A 16,388-nucleotide genomic window follows, 5' to 3' on the forward strand; every position below is an offset into this window, starting at 1 on the left:
CCTCAATTCCCTGGCTCCAAACTGAGCAATTAGGCTGCTAGCAGGGGCTGCATACAACTTCTCCCCGGAATATAATCGCTCCCCACGGGTGGGAATGGAAGGAGATCAGCAGCAGCTGTTTTACTTTCACTAAACAGAGCCCCACTGAGGTCCTCCCAGCGGCACAACCTACCATTGCCACCAGCAAGCGGTGGGTGAGCCTGGGCTTCCCTTCCCGCTATTTATTATTGTGTTTATACCCCACCTTTGCAAGGAGCCTAAGGTGATGTACATGGCTCTCCCCTTATCATCCTCACAACAACCCTCTGAGGTAGGTTAGGCTTAAGAGTTGGTGGTTGGCCCTCCTAAGGCTACCCAGTGAGCATTGTGGCCAAGTGGGAGATTCGAACCCTTGTCTCCTAGGTCCTAGCCCAGGCATCCCCAAACTTCGGCCCTCCAGATGTTTTGAACTATAATTCCCATCATCCCTGACCACTGGTCCTCTTAGCTAGGGATCATGGGAATTGTAGGCGAAAACATCTGGAGGGCCGCAGTTTGGGGATGCCTGTCCTAGCCTGACACTCTAACCACTACACCACCCTGGCTGCCTTTTTTCTTGCACTCCCAGCCAGCTCTGTAGTTTGTAGTGCCAGGATCTTGTCCAATGATCCGTGTGTTGATCCTCACTCCTCCTGCAGAGCTGGTGGGTTGCAGCAGCATGCTTCTTAGTACTGAGTGAAGCTGCAAGGCTGGCCCTAACCCTCTGCTCTGGACCACCCCACCATGGGCTAGTCAAAAGGAGAGGAGTGTGGGGCAATGAAGGGCTGCTCAAGCCAGACGTTCTGAAATGAGAGGTGGCGGCAGCAGAGAAGAACTTCCACCCAACCCCACCCAAGAGCATCTGGATCCTTACTGACGCCAGAGTTTCCTAACGCCTGCAATGTGAAAGGGGGAATGCAATTCTACTAAAAGGAGATAAGTTACACCCGCCCACACCCACTTAGGAGGGGGAGCTCACCTATTCCACGGCCGTCATCAATTTTACTTTTCTGTCTCTGAGTAAAAATAAACCACACATGCACACAATACTCAAAACATGACCAGCTTGTGTTTAAAGAGACACCCTCGCTACACCTTCTCCCACCAGGCCACAATTCAAAAAGGATGCCTTCTGTACTCATGGCTTATGGCTTATCCCAAGTCCCTGCAGTTAAGGGAGGGATTAATCATCAGGCAACAAAAATGTTTTAACCACCAACCAAGTATCTGTCTGCAGCCAGGGCCACTGCAAGCATCTGCTGCATAGCCCACCAATAGCACCAGGTTTCTGCAGACAGAGCAGGAACAAGACACCAATCCCTGCTGCCTACCCCCCACCCCCACCCCTAGAGTGGAAAGGGAGAGGAGTAGACCCCCACCCCCCTTGTGCAGCCCCTGGCCCATGCACATGTGTTTCTAATGCACCTCGAGCCCCAGGGAACCCGTGTGCAGAAAAACGGCACCAAATTCCTTTCTGATCGAGTAATGGGCCCCAGCAGCCTCCGCATGGGGGAGGGGCAGCTTGGACCATCAGACCCTCGGCAAAGGGGAGGGGGAGGGAGGAAAGAAGCACATGGAACCTCCTCCTTTTGTGGAAGGGGCAAGGCCGGAAAACAAAGCTTGGCCTGAGGATGGGGAGCGCATGTAGGGATTCTCAGAGAAAGCAACGCAAGGACTAACTGTCATCAGGCGGATTGCAGCTCTGGGTCCTTCCGTCCGTCCGTCCATTCCCTCCCCCCCCCCCCCGCGCAACTTGCTCTGGATTCCCCAGTATTAGGCAGCAGCCTCTGCAGGCCTGCGCTCCAATGCAATCCGCACCTGCGTAACAGGGAGCATGCCTTACAAAGAGCACATGGGCTAATTTAATCCCAAGGCAATGGAAAACCAAAATGTGGGCAACTGCCTCTCATCCAAGGTCCACATCTAAGCACCCCCCCACTTCCTCCATGGTAGCCCAGGACCTCCCCCCTCCCTGCTAGCTCTCTGGGCACCAGCTTCCAAGCAGGCCCCCATGTGTGATCCCTACGGCTGGCGATTCCAGAAAGCACAATTCGGACTGGGCTGCTTCCTCAAGGGCTGCCAGTGGCCTGCCATTTCGCCACCGCCCTGGTGGGCCAGCCCTGTAGAAGGTCACAGGTGGATGGGAGGTGGCAGCAGCGCCAGAGCCGAGCCAGCACTTTCCACCCCACCCACCCAGCGCAGAGAGGGAGAGAGGCCTTTGTCCTTCCTCCACCAGCTGTTTTTCTTTTCTGCCATGTTCAGCACTTTTGGTGGCTCTCAATCAGGAGTTGCTCCTGCCAGGTGATTGAATGGATGCCCCACAGCCCAGTAAGCAAGCACTGCCTGTCTGGGGATTTACTGCTCCCCACAAAGGTAGGCAGGCTGTCTCACCCCAATGACCTTGAGCTACAGGAGCTGGCCAGGTGCCCCCCCTCCTCCTCCCCACTGGATTTCTCTGGAGCCTGGATTTCTCAGACCACATGCGCTGGTGCATTGACAGCTGCTGGCCCACCAGGGTGGGGCTCCCCGCATAAAGAAGTTATTGTTTAGCCCCGCCCCACCCCTTCACCCCCAGCTGCCTCTCACAGCTCCTGCCAGGGAACATGACCCAGAAGAAGGGATGAGCTGGCTCCTTCACCCCATTTCCTAGAAGCCCGGGCAGGGTTTCCTTTGTGCCAAAGTTCATTTTTAAGTGCCAAGGCTGAATCCTGGAACATGCCTCTGTGCGTATGCCATGTGTCGTCCCTATGCCCTACTCGGCCCAACAACACATTTAGAGTGAAGCAGCATGGCTTTGGATTATTATAAATTAAGTACAGGGCAAATGCAGGGCGGGGCTTTTTCATGCTATGTCTCTGCACAGTCTGATCTTAGTTAGCCACTTTGATGGTCTGGATATTTTTTATTCTCCAAAGTAGCAGAGCTGCCCGCCCCCATACATTGCACCCTAGACCTACAGAGACCACCCACGTGCCACAGCTCTTGTGAGCTCAAACCACGCTGGAGCTGGGGAAAACTCTCCCAGAAATGAGAGTCAGAGGGAGCCAGGAATCTCCACTTGCAAGACGGTTTTAAGGACAAGGTAGTGGGGGTTCTCTTGCAATGCTTCAGAGAGCAGGAGTGGGACACTGCACAAGGTTTGCCTTTGATATTTGTTACCTTCAAATCCTGTTCTCCCAACTCTAGGCTCAAATCCCAGTGGTCCCCTCTACACATTTCCTCAGCTGCATGGCTTCCCAAACCCCACCCAGTGACTTGGCCTGCTCCAAAGGGCAGCCCAATCTTCCCTCTTCCATAGTCCACATCTCTCGGTCCCACTGAATACCTTCCCAACCCTCTCCTGCTGAGAGTTCAGCGTTCTTCTGCTCTGGCCCTCGCTGATGAGTTCCCCTCTCTCTTTGCCATCAATGATTTTCACACAGAGAGATCTGGGCACAGCTAATTGATCAGAGGCCTGCCCTGGGCTCCCAAAGTGGGGACAGCCTCTAACCACAACAAGAGAGAAAACTCCTTAGAAGAGCACATTGCATGGGAGGGGGACGGGAAGCACCTTCAACCCCCCCACCAGATGGAAGGGACTTCCTTTCTCTCCCAAGGCCAGCTTGATGCAAGCACTTCTGCTGCTCAAGAAGCAGAAGCAGATACAGCAAGGCCAGCCAGCAGAGGTGGAATCCTGTGGCAGGGTAGCTGAGTTGCAAAAATACATGTACACAAGGTGCAGGAATCCAGATTCAGGTAGGTAGCAGTGTTGGTCTGACACAGTCGAAACAAATTAAAAAATTAAAAATTGTCCAGTAGCACTTAGAGACCAACTAAGTTTGTTCTGGATATAAGCTTTCGTGTGCATGCACATAACTTTTAATTTTTATTTATTCATTTATTTCAAGGTGTCAGGAAGGCAGAGAAAGACTCCAGTAGGAGGCAAGAACCAATTCGGTGTAGCGGTCAGAGGAGGGGAAGCCGACGTGGTCCTCTCCAGATATTGCTCCAACTCTCATCAGACTCGGCCAGCACCATCAATGGGCAGGAATGATGGCAGCAGAAGTCCAGCAACATCTGGGGCACCATGCTGACTCCCTGGGTCAGGATAGGACAAGGAGCTTGGGATTGGAATCCCTGCCCAGCCACAAAGCTAGGCCATTGGGCCAGTCCCTCTCTCTCCTTCTCCCCACCTTATAGGGTTGTGGTGAGGATAAAATGAGGAAGGAAAACCAAGGATGCCACAGAAAGCTTCTTGGAGGAAGCATGGAATAAAATAGCTTGAATATGATTAAAATAGAGATAGCTCGCACAACAGTGGGAGCAGGGGAAAAGTCATAAAAAGGAATGATAATTATAGGAAGGTGGGAATCTGGGATCCATAGTAGGAGAGATTTTAGTAATATTTTCATGAGGGAGGTGTAAAGTCAGCTAGTGCAGTGAGTCTGAACAGTCAAAGCTGGTTAGGGGGCTAGATTCTCTATCCAGTCTCTGGCCAGCTTGCAGCATAGTAATTTATATCCTGCATCTGTGGAGGCGGTGGGGGTGGTTTAGCTTCTTCCACTTCAGACTGACAGAAGGCAGAGCACTAAAATCAGAGTGCTGCTATAGAGCTCCCTGGCAGGAATATGTTTTGACTCTGATCCAAGATATGCTGAACCTCTAAACCTTTCTCTGCTCACTTGGAAGATCTCTTTCACAAGCCGCTCAGAAACTGGGGCTGGAGACTAAATAAGACATAAAAGGCTAGTAGACCAATTGCTAAACCGCTGGGGACCTTTACTCCGCAGAATCTTATTGGCTGCAAGGCTAGATTCTCATCCTGGCAATTGCCAGACAGACACCATCTTTTCAGAAAGGATCAGATTCAGGTGAGTTGAGGACAGCCCTCTGGTGAGCAGTTCACCAAGGGGGCACTAGGTTCCACTCGGGCTGGATTCTCTTTGTGCTCTCTTCTCCTTAAGGCAAGAAAACATTGCCCGGGAGACAGATCCATTAGCACATCCAGAGCACTCAGCCCACTCAGAGCACTAGACAACACTGCTGAAGTGACCCCATTTTCCATTCAAGAGATTCCCCCACCCCACCCCCGTTTGAGGCCCTGCCAGCAGTACTGATTATTTTCCCCATCACCTGTGGCCGACATCTGCCACTCGCTGTCCATCATCCCACAATGACAGTCCATTGTCCTGGAGATCCGGGTGCCTCAGCATGGGTGCCACTAATTTTGCTTGGCTCTTCCTTCTCAATCTTCCCCAATAATCTCCTATGCACCATCATTGATAACCAAACCATTATTGTACTCCTGCGGCCCTCCATACATTTTTGGACTCCAGATCCCATCAGCTCCAGCCAGCATTGCCATTATAGCCAGGGGTGATGGGAGTTGTAGTCCGACAATATCTGGAGGGCCACAGATATATGCCTGACATACTGACAATTTTACAGTGGGGAGGGGGGCAGGGAGGAAAGACAGCCCCCTGCTTCTAGGCATTTTCAATAGGTTAAGTCTGAAAGTGGGGAGATTCCTTCCTCTTCACTCTCTGCCTTCCTTAGCTTGCCTTTGTCTTTGAGGGTGACCTGTCCTCCCACCTCTCAAATTCATGCCTTTCTGAGCACACAACTGCACCCCCTCCACCCACATTGTCATCTCATGTGTGTGTGTGTATCATTTGTGGGATGCGTCTCCAGCTGAACAGACCAAGAGGCCTGGCTTCCAAGCTGGAAACAAGAGAGGGTTGTCTGAAGTGCCTGGCCTTTGAAAGAGACGGAAGCAAGCAAAGAGGAGCAGCTGGAGACCTTCTGGTCTAGAAGGAAGAGGAAAAACTGGGTGGGGAAGAGCAAACTACAAAGAAGCAGGGGACCTCAACTGCGAAATAAAGCACCGGGGAGGAGGGGAGGAAAACAGATAGCAGTGCAGAGTTTACTCCATTTGCACTAGCAAAGTTATAAATTGTCAAGCTGCAGCAGGTAAGAGTACTGATGAAGCTTTATCTAAAGAGCACAACCAAGCTCTATGACTCCCCACAAGCTGATATGGAGCTAGTAAGTGGCATACCAGGACCACTGCCTCGTTCCTCTGTCCCCCTGTAATCTATGTGCTGCTGATGTGGACAGCTCCAGCCACATTGTGAAAGGAGAGGCTGAAAGGAAAGCAGTTGTGATGGGTTTCAGCTCCTGAACCAGAAGCTTTATGCCGCCCAAAGGCCACTATCGTTTGAAAAGACCTTGCCTCAGAAGGATGCTACACACCTGCACACCCCAGGTTAGCAGGGAAGGAGGTCAGAAATGGCCCTTGGAAGTGAAAGTGGTGGCTCACAGGGAGAACAGCACTTTCACATCCACAGGGCGCTTTTTCATTTTTTTCATCTTGGCCTTCCGGAGACAAATGAGCTTTCAGCAACCTGAGTGGGAAGAGAAAAACCACAACAGCCGATACAGAGAGCAGAGCTCCTGGCAGACAGAAAGGGCAGGGTGTGGTAGGGATAGTATGAAGTGGACCCAGGAGATGCAAGGAACTATTTGCAGAGAGAGAAAACACTGCGTGTCAGTGCACACTGAGAAAGTGAGGATCAGGGCAGAAATCTCACAGGATTTCAAATTCTGGGTTAGCAACTCTGGAAGGAGAAGGGGAAAAACAACAACAATTCTCCAAGCACACTATGGACTTGGTTTCTTTAAGAAGCATAAAGTACTTGCCATTTAGGTTTTTAAAAAGCAAAAACATTTCCTAAGAGCTGTTCTGGAACAGGCCAGGAAGCCTACAGTGACTCCAATTATTATCAGTCACACACAAGCACATGTACAGTACAAAGTGATTTCCATTACAGTATTATTTAACCAGCTCATCTGCATAACAAGATATGGGCGGTCTCCGATTCCCATTTTACAAATGGAGAACGGATGCTGAAAGAAAGTCACTTGTTCAAAAGCATCCCGCAGAGGCTATAGGTGGCCACTGTTTTGAACCTAGGTCTAAGCACTTGTAAATAATTAGTTCCCCTTGTGGTGCATATTAAGGACCAGATTAAGTGCTCCATAATTGCAGGGTGAATTAATCTTATAGGAGCTTCCTGGCAACTGAGTCCTGCTATCTTATGTTTAGGGAGCATCACTCGAGCCCTCTGTGCAATTCCATCTCGGGAGGCAGCCTTCAAATCAAGGCTTCCCCATAGCAGCAGGCCCAGAAAACTGCAAATAAAGGGTCATGCTGAAAACATTCCCCAAATCTATTCTGGGAAGAGTCCCAGGGATGGGCCTTCGCTGCTGCTGCTGATGCCACCACCATCTCCAAAGAGAAAGGAGAGCCCATTTGCCAAAGAGACAGGCGGCCTTGTGCACAGCCAGGCCTTGGCAGCCCAAAAGAAAAGGATGCGACACTTGGGGGCCCTGGACGCCTCCTCCTTGCGTGGGGATGGCTGCCTGCGGAGGGCCCCCTTGGCTCCTCTCTGCCTCTCTCCTTCTCCTCCCCTCCAACCCCACCTCCTCTTCTCCTCCTCACAGCCACCAGCCCCTCCCCTCCAGCCTCCAGACCCCCTCCCCCTCCCCCTCGCCAGCCCCACCTTCCTTTGTGTAGCGCGTCTCTATCAGATAACTTTCACCCCAAAACTGGAGGAGAAGAGAGGCTGGTACCCGGAGGCGCGGGATAAGCGCAGATGGGCACCGGGCGCCGAGCTGGACGGCCCGGCCCGGCTCCGGAGGGCGCCGCAGGCGGAGGAGCAGGTGGAAGAGGCACCGCGCGGACCCGCCCCCGCCGCATCCGAAGCGATGCGCCCGGGAATGGGGTGCGGGGAAGGATGCTGCGGGAGGGTAGAGGGGAAAGAAAGGGGGCGCGTCCTGGCACCGAAGTGGCTCCCACAGGGCTGGGGCACGCCTCCGACCCTTCAATTTTAGGGGTGGAAAACGCCGTCGGGACTTCTCTGAACTGCTCCCCTCCTCAAAAGAGCTCCGTGGGGCTGCAGGGCGGGACGCCGCTCTCCGCCCCGGACTCTGAAGAGGCTGCCGGAGCATCCTCGGGCTGTGCCCTCCTTGTGCCCCACAGAAAAAGGCCTCGCCCCAACTCCCGGGCTGGCCGCGCGTTGCCAATGCACCATTTTGGGTTGCTAATGGCTTCTTTGCCCCCCCGCCCCCCCCGCCATGTCCCAGGTCTGGGAGGCGAGGAATCTCCCGGATCGCCTCTATGGGGGGCGGGGGTGGGGAGCTCTGTTAGTGACTTGCCATAGAAAAGCGGGCGGGCAGACACCGCCCACGCCCCCCTGCACAAAGCAGTGGCGGCAGCCAGCGCCCCCCTCCCCACCGCGGGGACAAAGAGCCCGCTCCCCCGGGGGGGCTTACCAGTCGGTGGGGCTGTCCTCGCCGATCACCTCCTGGTACGAGGCCAGCAGCTCCAGGCGGTTGGCGCCGAAGCTCACGCCAGCCATGTCGGCGGCGGAGAAGGAGGGATGCTGCTTTCCGGGACGTCGGCGGAGGGGCAGCGAGGGAGCCGCGCTTGGATGGAGACAGGCCGCCTGCCTGCTTGCCTCGGAGACACTGCAGCAGTAGCAGCCGAGGGAGGGAGCCGGGCGGCGCGGAGAGGAGAGGAGGCTCCGCCTGCTGGCGCACCCGGTCCTAGCGCCTGCCGTGGCTCAGCATCCCCCTCCCGCCCCTCGGCCGCCTCTCCAGCGCCGCCGCCGCCCACCTCCTCTCGATTTGTCCACATGTGGGTTGCCTGGGATCAGCCATCTTGAGCTGGATCACTTCAGACACCACACGTATGTGCGACGGCGGCTCCCGCTTACATTCGGCCCGAGGGGACGGGGAGAGCCGAAAGTTAGAACTTGAGGCACACCTGCGCCGTCGGGCCCAAGTTTTTGCAACAAAAACCTGAGCTGCATAGAGGAGAAGTTCCCTCACACTTTTTAAAGCTTACAGTTGCTGCGTCAGAGCAGAGGGGTCCAGAGAAAGGCGCACTCTGCGCAAGCTCAGAGGAACTCACGTTCACCGCAACTTTGCACAGTTGGCAGCTGAGTCTTGCCCGGTTAAGTGTTATAGGTCTGGGAAGGAGGGCCAGACTTCATGCAGGACACACCAGAGCAGAAGCTGGCAATTCAAATGACTAAGGTGCCGACTGAGCAGGGATGCAGCTTCAGGCTCAGTATCAGTGATCTACACCAAACCTCCGGTTGCATCGATATTGATATTGTAGCATCCGTCAGAACTGACTCATCCTCATCTCATGCACTTCAATAGAAAGCGAAGTCTCGCTGCCTACTGCAGTTCAGATCACGTTCTTGTACTTCGTAGCTCAGGGGGGTAGGGGAAACTTGGTGGCACAATGTGAAGAATCCCATTTTGTTGCTAGCACACTGAGTGGGCCATATAACAACCAGGACTAAACTTTGAGTGATTGACAATACCCAGCCAAACAGAACCTCATGGTTTTGTAGTAGAAATCCCAGCACATCTCTCATTCTACCCAGGATGCCTCCGTACAAGCCAGACTGGAACCATCATATAAACTTTGCATCCTCTCAGCAAAGCCCACCACCACCACTTGTTATAGCCCTACTCAAATGGCTCTTTTGGGAATCTGGAGGAGCTCTTTAAGGATTTCTGGATCCCATTTTGCCTCTTGACTTCAAGGTCTTCTCTTGAAAATTGCCTGGAAAAGCAATCTCGCTCCCATAGAGTGTGGACAGCATCTGGGCCACCATGGCACCTTGTGAAGTAGGTGCCAACATTCTTCAAGTGTGAGGTGTTTTTTTCCTCTTAGCACTGCATTTCTTTTCTCAGTCACCTGGCACTTCAAGGCAAAGCCCACGTGGTTTCTAGCAGAAATGCAATTCAGACTTGAGCAGCTGTGGAGGTGACCTAGTCTAGGTGATAGAGAAGCCTCTCTAGAACAACAACAACAGAATAATCCCTGTTGCTTTTGTCACTGTTTACCAGTTCTTGCCTGGCACTCCCAAAATTCAATAAATTCAATGGGAAAGGCTTAAGCCTCTGCAACCTCTCCCCAAAACAGAAATCCTGATCGTGACATGCCATAAGGCCTCCCTATTTTCAAGAACCCATTTATGAATGGAGTCTAGCTGGGGTTTCCATCTGTCCTAAAGCTCTGCTTATAGATTATCAGCTAATTACGGTACGTTCCTTGTGATTATGGCCTTTAAGAATTCATCCAGCCTGTGGCTTTGACGATGCTTTGCCTCTCTGGGAAAATCTGTTTCATTTAGGCAAAAAAGGAAAAACACCCACATCCCCATAAGAAGAAAAACCATTTTACCTGCCTAAAACAAAGCAAGCGACCCCAAAGACAGTGTGACAGGACAACCACAGCGCCCGCCCTAACATACGGCCCCCCTTGCAAGACACAAATCAAAGCTAGCAAGAAGCAGAAACCAAGTTCCCTACAACAAGAACTGCAAGCATCAAGGAAGTTTCTCGCCAAATATAGGATCAGTAACCACCAAAGCAGAAGCTGAAATGAAAGCACAAATGCTACAAGCTGCAAGGGGGAGGGGGACCCTGAATAGCCGGCCAAACAGAAACAGCCACACAGCAAACATAAGCTGCATCAAGGCTGCAAATAAGGAAGTGCACAAAATACTTCTCCAAGTTGCCAACTGTGTTTATCTCTGAAAGCGAGTCATTGAATCCTTTGTTACCCTAAGCAGGTGCCGTATTCTTTGGGACCAGTCATTAACTGAGACCAATGAAGCTTCATATATATGGTTTTGCCAATGCAGGTGCCTTCCTTCATTTAGGCCCACTGTGACCATCCTCTCCTTCACTCACATTAAGCTGCAAAAAGCCACTGCCGCAAACGGGCTTTGCTTATTTATGCTGGAGGCAGCCTCGCACACCACACCGCCCAATCTGCTTCTGGACTGGCTGATTTTCCATTAAAACATTTACAGTAGCAATACAGGTATGAAATCAAACTCCCGGCCAACAGGATATCACAGGCAGTTCCTGCTAAGTTGGGCAGTGCTAAGCTTTCCCTGCACCACTGTTCTAGCATTTTCTGAAATGAAGTTACCACTCCGCTGAAAGTTGTTCTGCAGCTGTCACTTTTCAACAGAGAGACCGTATTCAGTTTCAGCAATGCTGAGTTCCTTAGTCGCATGCACAGTATTTCCATGAAACTATTCCCTTTTGCTTTTATGGACTTCTTAAAATGAGGCTGCATTTTAAATTTTAATATTGTATTTTAATCTGTATTTTAATTAATTGTTTTCTTTTATGTCTTATTGTAATTTTATTGGTGTTAGCTGCCCTGAGCCCGGTTTTGACTGGAGAGGGCGGGGTATAAATAAAATTTACTATTATTATTATTATTATTATTATTATTATTATTATTATTACTTTTCCTCTCTGAGCGTAAGAGGGAGGCTCCGGTTGCTTCTTCCCAAGTAGGACTAATATTAGTTTCTAGAGTGTCTGTCACATCATATAACCCGCACTTGTATTTTTCACCCACTTTTCACCCCCTTCCAGTAGAACCACACACTGCCCTTTTAAAGACAAATGAATCAGCACAGCTCACATGTGTGACAAAAGAATTAAAGACATATTTTATTAGGCATTCAAAGCACCACCAAGGTGGCAAAGAATTGAAGACTCCCAGCCGGACAGCACGGTTCTGGGAAACACACTTACAGCAAATCAGAAATAATAACTCTTTGGTAGGGATGCTCTGGGGCCACATCCAGCCCAGGGCTGTGCGCTACAAGCAGACGCAGCGTTGTATGGCTGGGAAGTGAATCACAAGTTCATCTCATGGTGTGAGGAGAAGCAGCTTCTGCTGGTGTGGAGAAGAGGGCTGGATCCTGTGACAACTCTGTTCTCCATGGCATTTTAAAATTACTTTGCTTGAGGTCTGTTGCAACTTTATAGCACAAGGCTCTACATACCCTGGAGGTAGTCTGTTTCCAGCTCTAGGAAATGAGTGGCTAAGTCTTGGGAGGGGAAAGAAAGCTCTTTCTTTTTCTTTTTCTACTTTTTAATTGGCTCGTCCCAATTTCACTAGGGCTACATGTCTACCTGGAGGTGAGTTTCCATCACTGAAAGTGGAAATACATACTAATAGGCAGGTCAGAGCCAGGCCTGGATCACAGAAATCACTTGCGATGCCTTCTCAAGGAAGGAAAGGCAGACAGGAGCCAAAGTTGGTAGTTACAACACAAAGGAGGCAGGGAGTCACAAGAACAAGCCCTACCCTGGCATTGGGAAAAGCTGTCGCCCCAAGAGGGTGAGGCAGTAAGCGTCCACATGCACGTGAGGCAGATAACAGACCTCCTAGGTAAGACCAAGTGCCAACTCTGCCTGCTTTGCAACAGCCACTAACATATGGGATCCTTCAGCTAGGAAGTAACATTTCTGGGGCTCCCCCTCTTTGGCTGCAGCTGGCACAAAAGTGACAAGAGGTACAGGCAAATCCTTTGGACATATGGCGACACTATGGCTTCACAGCATGGAGAAGGGTGGTGGTGATTCTGCCCCTGTCACTCAGTGCTGGTGCAGAATGGAATTCTATTTGAAAAAGAGCAGCAGCCTAAAGCTCAGACTCTAAATCCACGTACTTGAATCCTCGCAGAGTACTGAAGGGAAATCTGAGCACTGCAGCTCCCCCAATGGGAATGATTGTCAAGTGAAGGGTTTGGGGTGTGGTGGTGGGGGGGGGCAGCTCTCTCACGACAGGACAGGGCAAAATGTGGGGGGAAGAGGAATGCAGGGCTTGGGCGAGCAGCAGCTTGGGCAGTCAGATCTCGTCTTCCCCACCTGCTTCCTCCTCCTCACACATGCGAGAAAGCATGGCTCTTGCACAGGGGCTTATCCTTTTTAGAGTAGAATGTCTTTCCTTCCAAGTTGATCTGGCAGATCTGTGGGGGGAAGGAAGGGAGGAAGGACTCAGTGAGGCAAGCATCAGTTCCACGCTCACAGGCCCACCACCCACTTCAGCTCATCCACAGGGACAAAAGAGGAAGGGCAAAGCCACAGGAATCTGCCCAGCTTCACCCCCAACAATCGTTGCCCTGCTAGACTAAGGCATTGCCAGTCAGCAGGAGGCACCCGAGAGTGCTTGCCACAAAGGCAAGCAAGGAGGAAAGGTTAAACCAGACAGCTCCACCCCCAGGGAAAGAACCAAGCTCAGAAGCCACATCTGACAAGCTTCATGCTAGCAAATTGCTGCCCCTGCCTGCCAGCGATGTCCCTCTATCACGGAATGCTCCTGGAGCAAAGGCTGAAAAGGGTTGGCTAGACCAGTGGAGGGTGATGGAAAGAGGTGCTCACCGCACAGACGAAGCAAGTGTCATGCCAGCTGAAGCCCAGCGCCTCCAGGAATCGATCGCCAGCGTCTATCTTGAAGTCACAGCCACGGCATTTGGTTCCAAACATCTTCTCATAGTCTTGAGGCAGGGGGAGAAGGGGGAGGAGAGATTAGGCCAAGGTGCTCAGAATCTGGAGGCCGAGCTAAGAAGAACGCCGCTGCTTACATGAGCCATTGCCACAGCACCACGCGTCCCACTCACCCGCTTGGCATAGGGAGGCTGCTTTGATTGCAGCAACATTTCAAAGAGCAGCTAGGAGGCACTTGCCTTAACACCAAGTCTGTCTGCATATCAACTGGCAAGGAGTCCTGTCCTCCCCGGCCCTACCTGGAGATGCCAGGAATTGAACCAGGGACCTTTCGCATTTAAAGCATGCTCTCTACCACAGAGCTACAGAATGGGTTGCTAGTGTCTGGATCACCGCCCCAGTGATCTCAGCTACCAGTGCCTTCCCCCTCTGGTCCACAGTTCTCTGCTCCTGCTCTATGTTCCCGTCTGTTTCTGTAGCTCTGCTTCTGTCCCACAATCCTGTCCTCTCCCCAGTATTTGCTTTTCTCTGATCAGAGCCCTTCCTGAGCTAAGCAACAGATGCTCCGATGCTGCCCTGGAGCCTGTTGGGCTGGCTGGAAGACCAAAGACTCCGTGAAGAGATGGCAGACAACCGTCCCAGCCATGTCAAGCAAGGCTGCACATGCTGTTAAGAACCCTGCACACCCCACCCGGCTTATGATGAAAGGCAGCTGTTCGTTCATCTGGGAGAATTCCAGATTCTTTCACAGCATCAGATAAGGTGGGGGTGGAGAGGGAGGCCACTCCGTTTGTTAAGCCTTTCTCCCCCTAGAAACCTCCTCCCAATGGAATATTCCAAGAGAGGGCTGTGTTTATCAGGACTGGAATGAAAGGAAAAGAACAACACTTCCCAGCATGCTTTGCGGCATGCTTACGTGATGCAGGTACTACTCTACCGATCTCCATAGCAACCTGGCAGAACGGGCGCTGCCCGGCAACCATTACCAAGGGGCAGCCAGGCCAGGGTCAGAGGAGGACGCCATTGCAAGTGTTTTGTTGCCCAAGCTCTCCCTGCCACTGAAGGTCAGTACTAGGAACAATTTCTGTGGGGTATCCCCCCACCCCTTCCAAGGAAGGCTGCTTTGGTGCTGGCTGCTCCCATTCCAGGGGGAGCTTGAGACATCCCACATGCTTCCAATTTTATAAATCCAGAATGTTAATTAAAGGCTGGCTAAAAGACTTCTAAGAAAGACCTACTACTCTGTGGGTACCACAGCCAAATATTATCCATACCTCTCTCACAGTAGGGCTGCCCTTCTTCCATGTAGAAGGCGCGGTTGCGGATGGGCGTTTTGCAGGCAGCACAGATAAAGCAATGTACGTGCCAGGTCATCTTGAGGGCATGCATAATTTCCTAAAGAAACACAAGCACGCGAATCACTCCACTGTAGGGCTGCCCTTTGCCAACAATGCAGGGTATTTAGACAGCACACTACATAGGCAATGCTGAACTTTCCACATGCCAGCCATACGTTATTTCAACCATCCCAACAACCTGGTAGGGTAGGCCAGGATTTAGCCTCCACAGATTTGGGGAGGATGAAGAAGGCCGGAATACAGAGCAGGTTGCTTTAGCCTGCCAAGTGAGTTCATGACTAATTTGAAACAGAGTTCCAGCTTTGAAACAGAGATTTGAAACAGAGATTTCCAGATTTGAAACAAGAGTTCCAGCTCGTGCTCATTGCTGTGCTATGTTTGCCCTCTGGAACAGGCCAGAGTCTGGGAGTCCCCAGCCTCAAATATAGTAGCAAGAAAGTCTATCAGGTTTGTACTATACGGCAAGAGCAGGCGTGGGGAACCTTTTTGGCTCAGTTGGCTGGATCCTTACCTGTCCTCACCTCCAAGGGTCAGCTGTGACAGGTGAGTAGGACAACACACCTGTCAAAGTCCCTTGAGCAGCATTTCCAAAGCACCTAACAGCTAGCTGGTTGTCTGCCATTTGGGAGTCAAAGTTCAGGAACCCACAGGGCTGGTAAAACTGCTTTGTGCAGAGACCAGCCCCACACATGGGGGACCCACAAGCATGGTTGGGGAGAAATGGCCCCATAGGCCAGCCAGAGGTTCCCCACCCCTGCTTTAAAGCACCAGCCCTTGAGTTTACATAAGGAACTAGAGAGGATCACCCCTGAGTGGAAAGGGCTAACAGCAATGGCTGGCTCCTTCTAAGCAAGGGAAATCTCAACGTCACGGATGTGGGACCTGCAACTCTTTAGAGGTTGCCTGACTCCAACTCCCATCAGCCTCAGCCAACACAGCCAATAGTGAAGGACGATGGGAATCGGAGTTCAGAACCACCTGGAGTGCACAGATTCTGCCCCCCCTGACTCTCAGCATGCTTGAGAGTAGGCCTGCTTCCCCGAAGGCTGCGCTCCAACCGAACTCACCCCTGTGATCTTCTTCTTGCACTTGGCACAGTTGGGGGCATAGCGTATGTCGTAGCACTTGGGGCAGAAGATGGAGCCCTTCTCCTCAAAAAACCCGCCCTCATCCAGCACCTTCCTGCACTGCGAGCAAGTGAACTCCTCAGGGTGGTAGTAGCGTCCCAGGGCCACCAGGTAGCGCCCTCTAGGGGAAAAACAAAAAGAGGGTTAGCTTTGAGGTGAGTGATGAGCCTGGCCTCTTGCCTATTGGGGGAGAGGACAGGCGACCTGGGTCTTTCCCCTTCCATTGCCAGAAGACCATTCTACCTGTTGTTATGAAGCATGAGTCTACAGTACATGGAAGGGCACACTTCCAAGGGCTGGTTTGCACAGTGGCGTAGCATGGGGAATGGTTGCCCAGGGTGCAAAATTTCAGCACCCGGTGCTGCCTCAATACAGCTTTGTGCATCTGTCGCTGCACTCTGTTGAAAACAGCTTTCCCATGCAAACCAGGACATGATCTCTCCACACAACAGAACAACTCTTCCTTTCTTATTTCTGTGGCTGCAAACTCCTGGGTGATGCGGACGCCATTAGGCAGTTGAATGTGCGTGTGTACTCCGTTCATCTCCCTCCACACAGCCCTGGG

The 16,388-nt window shown here is 51.8% G+C and overlaps 2 protein-coding genes across 5 annotated transcripts in view; both read right to left on the reverse strand.

Moving 5' to 3' along the window:
- DBN1 (drebrin 1) overlaps positions 1 to 11,376 on the reverse strand; it is a 42,965-nt gene extending 31,589 nt beyond the window's left edge. For both annotated transcript variants that reach the window (XM_035105859.2, XM_060271589.1), the window contains exon 1: positions 8,332 to 11,376. In XM_035105859.2, coding sequence (XP_034961750.1) covers positions 8,332 to 8,417 — 86 coding nt within the window. In that variant the 5' untranslated portion in view covers positions 8,418 to 11,376. The remainder of the gene's footprint in view (positions 1 to 8,331) is intronic.
- Positions 11,377 to 11,529: 153 nt separating this feature from the next.
- Positions 11,530 to 16,388, reverse strand: part of PDLIM7 (PDZ and LIM domain 7) — a 45,191-nt gene continuing 40,332 nt past the window's right edge. For all 3 annotated transcript variants that reach the window (XM_035105857.2, XM_060271591.1, XM_060271590.1), the window contains 4 exons: positions 15,764 to 15,944; positions 14,613 to 14,733; positions 13,273 to 13,388; positions 11,530 to 12,860 (listed from right to left, as the gene is read on the reverse strand). In XM_035105857.2, coding sequence (XP_034961748.1) covers positions 12,774 to 12,860; positions 13,273 to 13,388; positions 14,613 to 14,733; positions 15,764 to 15,944 — 505 coding nt within the window. In that variant the 3' untranslated portion in view covers positions 11,530 to 12,773. The remainder of the gene's footprint in view (positions 12,861 to 13,272; positions 13,389 to 14,612; positions 14,734 to 15,763; positions 15,945 to 16,388) is intronic.

The sequence above is a fragment of the Zootoca vivipara genome, chromosome 2, assembly GCF_963506605.1.
Source record: "Zootoca vivipara chromosome 2, rZooViv1.1, whole genome shotgun sequence".
NCBI lineage: Eukaryota > Metazoa > Chordata > Lepidosauria > Squamata > Lacertidae > Zootoca > Zootoca vivipara.